This window comes from Besnoitia besnoiti, chromosome IV, assembly GCF_002563875.1.
Source record: "Besnoitia besnoiti strain Bb-Ger1 chromosome IV, whole genome shotgun sequence".
Taxonomy (NCBI): Eukaryota; Apicomplexa; class Conoidasida; order Eucoccidiorida; family Sarcocystidae; genus Besnoitia; species Besnoitia besnoiti.
The window spans coordinates 3,964,472-3,970,243 of NC_042359.1; the positions used below are offsets into that span (position 1 = coordinate 3,964,472).

The 5,772-nt window shown below is 58.1% G+C and overlaps 1 protein-coding gene across 1 annotated transcript; it reads right to left on the reverse strand.

Annotated features, from left to right (window-relative positions):
* Positions 1-1,406: 1,406 nt before the first annotated feature.
* Positions 1,407-5,408, reverse strand: BESB_056680 (uncharacterized protein; the record flags this gene model as incomplete). Its single annotated transcript, XM_029364103.1, has 5 exons — positions 1,407-1,667; positions 2,137-2,236; positions 2,733-2,817; positions 3,315-3,582; positions 4,035-5,408. The coding sequence occupies 5 exons, from the start codon at positions 5,406-5,408 to the stop codon at positions 1,407-1,409; spliced, it is 2,088 nt and encodes a 695-aa protein (XP_029220026.1).
* Between the last annotated feature and the right edge of the window lie 364 nt (positions 5,409-5,772).

Sequence of the window (5,772 nt, forward strand, 5' to 3'; positions counted from 1 at the left end):
CGTGAAATAGGGCGTCGTCTGCGGGTCGCGTGGACCTCGTGGAAGCGGCGTTTCAGTGGTTGGTCTGCAGAGTGGGAGCACAAGTTGGGAGCGCGGCACCGAGAGACTAACCGAAGCCCCGACAGACTGGAGGGAGCGGAGAGGACAGACGGGCCCCTGGAGCGCCCCCGCACCGCTTTTTTTATCTGTAGCCCGCCGGCGTCCTCGGCGGCGCACGGACCGCCTCGTGGGACCGATGGACCCGAGGGCTGCCGCTGCCCACGCGTCAGGCTTGCGCAGGGGCGTATCACATCAGACGCCGGCTGTCGCCCGCCTGTGGTGGGAGGCGTTTGACTGCCTCCCGGTTCGATCCTGTTCTCTTGAGGAAACCGAGACACCTGAAACGGTCGCTCTCGGGGCGTTCTCGTGAGAAAGAGGCAATGGATCGACGCCAGCGACAGGGGCTTCTAGGGCAGGCCAAAAAGTCTCTCACGGGTTGAGTGATACTCTATACCCCCCTAATCCTAAACGTCAAAGTCCAGCTGAATTGATGTGTCGGGAGGCGAGTTGAGCCAGGGTTTCGTGGAACTGCGGTCGCGCGGCCTCCTGAGCACGGCCAGTGCACGCAGTTCCTCTTTCTGTTTGGGACCAAGCACAGGGCTGGTCTGTGCTACTCTCTATCATGAAAAGATGCAGTCTCTCAACTTTCCACACACACGCTTCCCTTTTTCGCGACGTGAAGGCCCATGAACTCGAATCGATCGTGGGAACTCCCTGGCGAGATGCGTCAGTGTAAAGTTACGCGAATACGCGGAGTGGCTCGCGGACGCCCTTGCGCGACAGGCTCGGCCGTGAAGGGCGCAGCCGCCAGCTCTGTGTCCGCTCCGCGAGCCCTTGTCATAGTCCATCAGCGGAATCAGTCTGAGCAGCTTGAAAACTTTAGAAAAAGACAAAAACTTCCTCTATAGGCGCGACCCAGGCCTGCTGAATCGAGGAATCTCACAGCAATTTCAGTCCTAACAACTTGCGTCCGCTCATCCACATATATGTGCGTCCCCGCGGCAGACGATCGGGGTAGATAATTTAGCCTCACACGCGCACTCTCGCGTGACTTCACATGTCGCACACTTTGCATACATACTATTAGTAGAATGCGGCTGGCGCCAGAGGAGCAACGCTCTTTTCACAACTGGAGCGCTCGGGCACACAACCGCATCTCCGTCGACCGAAGGGAAGCCGCACCGTTCAAAATCCTGCTCCTGCACGTCGCAGCCTGATACACGGATTTCCCTCTTCAGTCTCTGGAACTGCACCTCCAGTTCCAGCCACAAACTGCACATGAAAGTTCCGTCGTTGAACATGCACACCTCCACACGCATGTAGAGGTGATGGGCACCGGGTTTCTGAGGCGCATTTTCTCCGCTGCCTCACACCGCGTAGCGGCCGCCTCCGAGCTTCTTCTCAGGCTCTGCCTGCCTGTCGAGCCTCTTGGGTTTCACAGCAGAGACCGCGACGGGGTCCAGGGCGTCGCCGATCGCCACGCGAAGCTTGTTGGCGGCCTTCTGCATCACCTCCGCCGTCAATGCGTACTTGTCCGGGGGGATTCCGCGCGGCGACTCCATGTGCTTGATCTGCGTGCGACGGCAGCCGCGCTGGCGCCAACCCTGGCAGAGCGCGCGCTCCATGTCCTAAGAGCCGAGAGAAAGAGTGAGGCAAAACGAAGAGATGAGAAGACAGACAACGGCGACTCCAGTCGAATTACAAGTGGAGCGTGTGCGGCCGCGCGGATACAGGACGAACGCGAAGCAGACGGCGAAACAGACAATCGCGGAACGGCGCACGCCAGTCAATCGAGGAGCCACAGCGAAACGAACTCCAAGAACCGCGAAGCGAAAGAAAAAAACCGCACGCAAGAGGATTTCGTGTTCTTTTTCACAAAGTTGCATCCGTGTGGAGCCTGGCGAGTCCGCTTTCGTCGCTCCTCACCCTCCCGCCGCCCTGAGCTTAGGGGGGTATCCGCCTCACAGTTTTCTCCCATGTTTGTCAAAGTACCAGAGCGGAGAGGAGGGGCTACAGTGACTGCAGCACGCCACCGCCTCAGTGGACTGCTCCCTTTGCATTGAACGCACTTTCGCGCCCCTTCCCTCGCCGCCTCACCATTTGCAGAAACGGGCATCGCGTGATGCTCTCGATCACCTCCGCATGCGCCTTGAGCCGGTTGAATGGGACGATGCAGTTCTTCGGGTGCTTCTTCTTTCTGTGCGAGCCAGACCGCAACAAACGAGGAAACACAACGACACACTGTTCAAGAGACAGACAAGCACACAAACCGGTCCCTGGTTTGTATCTGCACATAAATATAAATATATATATATATATATATGATGCGCGTGGACAGTCAAGGCGGAGACAGGAAGCAGAGTAGACGAACGGAGGGTCGCCGCTTCTTCCGTGTATCTGGCACGCACATGTCCAGTGTGTGGTTTCGTGTATGGTTCTCTCTGGTGAGCTTTTCTTCCCACATAGCGCGAGACATGACTTTCTTCCTTGTGTGTGTTGAAAACTTGGAATGCGTTCTAACAGAACAGACCAGCCGCCTAGCCCTGAATCCGTTCGCTCAGTTCCTGTCTTCCGCCCTTTTGTTCGTTTTTTCGCTCTTATGTTTTAAGACTTCGGCGAGCTCAGCACGGGAAGGCCGGCTAGTCTCAACCCTAAACCCTGAGAAGACTCTCTAGACAGGGGGGAAACCTCACCGCGATCGCTGCGACCCTTGGAAAAGATTGGGCAGCTCGCCTTCTGCCATCTCGAGGAACTTGATGACTTTGTCCTGACTCATTCCTGAACACAAGAAATACCCGCTCACCAACGTTCACTGCTCATTTCGTTCGCGGTAGGCTGGTGTTCATGTTTCACCGAAAAATTCTTGGAAGGTCCAACCCGTAGTATATACCCCCGGAAGAAAGCTTATAAATCATCGTGTCTCAGAGACAAGATGATTTATCAGCGGTGCTACTGGTCAGACTAGCATCTGAGTAGCAGTTAAGTGACTGAGGATAACTGCAGGCCCACGACAATATATCTCATTGCCTTCCTCCGCCATTCGTACATGCACAACGCCAGCCTCCTATCTTCGTTGCTTATTGCGTGAGCCCTTTTCGTCCCGAGTCTCATCAACCTTATGACAGTTCCCCATCTTCGTCCCCCGATCGCGGCCGCTCATGCATGTCTTCTTTCACACACGGGGGCTTCCATATTTATATATTTATATATACATATATGCAGATGTAGACAAATGCAGCAGCGCGCAGTTAGTCTGCTCAGGTGCTTCTCCCTACGGATGACTTTCTTCCGTTCCTTCTCCGCTTCTGCGTTTCTGAGTTCTTCTTCCTCCTCTTTCTTGAGGCGCTGGCGGGCATCTCGCTCGAAGTCTTCCTCGTCGAGAAGCTCGTCAATGAGAGGTTTGTTGTCTTCTTTGTCAAGGGAAATTGAGGCGTAATACTCATAGCCGCCCCAGTCGCGGCGTGGGGGGTGGAACGGCTGGCACATAAGCTGCTCGTAGTCGGTGGCGTACTGCCGCTCTTCCAGGTCAGACTTGAACAGCAGCTGGAAACGAAAACCGGCGGAGGACACGCGAAGTAACGTCTGCGCAAGCCGTATAATCCGTCCCCTACCTCAACGCCGCCCTTAGGCGACATCAGGAAGCCACGATGAGGCATAATGCAAAACGGCGACACGAGAAGCATTCTGCCCATTTGGAGCTTGACGCACGCAGTTTAGCCCACGCGGACGCGAGAGAAAGAACGTGAAAAGGAAGCAGGACGAAGTGGCGAGCAGAGGAGAGAGAGACGGCGAAGCCCGCGAGCAACGCCATACAGCCACTCGAGTCGCAGCAGTTGCCCCGTGCGAAGAAGGTCGACGCTGGAAGGTGACCAGCGCCCGCGAGGAAGAGCCGCATGCTGTAACAAAGTAGAGTCAGGCCCAGAAGAAAGCTAAGACCGCACCATGCGCCCGGTCCTGTGGTTGCCCCGCTGAAACGCAGGGGCGTGCAGGCCTACCTTTCCTTCTTTCATCAGCCTCCGTAGCAGAGTGCTTCGCTTCCACCTGTCGCGTTCCCACATCGTCCAGGTCCACTGTTTGCCGTCGAGGAGGACGAATTCGTCTTCTAGCTCGGTGAGGCCGGATTGCTTCCGCTCGAGCTCGTGCACGACGAGCTCTCGAAGCTCCTCCGTCAGTTCTCTCTGGACTTCGTCGTCGTCCAGCAGCCACATCTCGTCGTTTTCATCGCCGGCGTGCCCGCTCACGCCTCCGTCCTTGTCGCCGGTCCAACTCAGCTCTTTCATTCGCTTCTCGCGCTGCTTCTGCGCCTTTTCTCGCAAGCGACGCCGCAGGCGAGCCGTCTTCTCGTCAAGGTACTGCCGCAGAAACGGGTGATACTCCCGCTTGAAGACTGCACCATCCTCCTGGGCTCGCCTGGCCATTTCTTCCGGAAAATGCTTCAGCCGCCGCGTTTCGTCTTCAGTCGGCGGAGACACGAAGGTGCTCTTCTCCCAGTGCGGCGGCAGCGGCAGGGAGTCTTCGCGGAGGGGCACCTCGTAGACTGGCACGGGCCTGACCTGCTTCATAATGACTCGCCGACGATACACTCTCTGCGTGCCGAACACAGGTAACTGCTCTTCCTCTTCGGAGGATGAAGACGGACACGACGAGCTTTTGGCGCCGTTTCTCCCTCGCCCTCTCGCCCCCTCGCCCGCCGCGGTCGAGTCCCCTCGCCGCGACCGCGGTCGCTGGGCGGTGGAGCCCGAGGCGGGCCCATCCGCAGGCTCCGCTTTGCCGCCGCAAGCCCGAGAGACTGCCTTGTTCCGTGGTCGGAGCGTCGAGGAAGACTGTTCTTCGCCGACCTTCCGGCCTCGCGCGTCTTGTTGCGAGTCATCCCGTGCTCTTTGAAACCCGCCGCTGCCTCTCCTGCGCCGCGAGAAGGCGCCCCTTTTCGCTGCACTGTGCCCTTCCCCATCGCCGCAGGAAGCATGCAGCGCGACGGGCACGACAGTGCGAGCAGAAGGGGGGTAGAGATACGGCCCATAAGTGAAGCGGGTATTTGTGTCGCGAGGTCTCCCGCATTCGTCCAGGGGGTCGGTGTAGGGATCGTACGCGAAAGGCCATCCAACTGCTGAGTCAGAGAGGTCTTCGCCCTCCTCCCTTGAGGCGGAGAAAAACGCTTCGAACTCTTTTTCACTCGGAAAAACGCATGCGGCCAGCGCGTCAGGAGCGTAGACCGGGAAGGGAGGCGGCGGCTCCGGCAGAGTGGAGGGCGACGGCAAGGGTTCGCGAGAGGGACGCGGTGAGGACACGGGGGAGCCGAAGCGGGGAGTCGAACAGAAGTTGAAGCACCTCTCGTTCGCCTTGTCGAACTGTCGCTGGAGGCGGGCCATTGGACCCATCGAACGGTCGTCTGGAGGGCCCGAAGAAGCCATGGAGGACGAGCAACGGTGGAGCCAGTTTGTTGAGAAACCGACAGCGCAGAGGGACGTGGCGGGCCCGCATGCGCCAGCAGGCAGCGGAGAACGGCAAAGGAGCTAGCTGGTCTCCAAAGAGTGAGGAGGCGGTAAAACAGAGAGGCGATTGGCTGATGGAGGTGGACCGGCGAAAAGAGGGCGGCGCAAACCGCGGAGTGCAGGACGCGAAAAAGGAGTGAGAGCGTAGACGCGGCAGGACGAGTGGCTAACGAGAATAGCAGTAGAGGAAATAGAAATGAGAAAAAACAAATACGGACCAGTTAGCGCGTTCTCTCGCTTC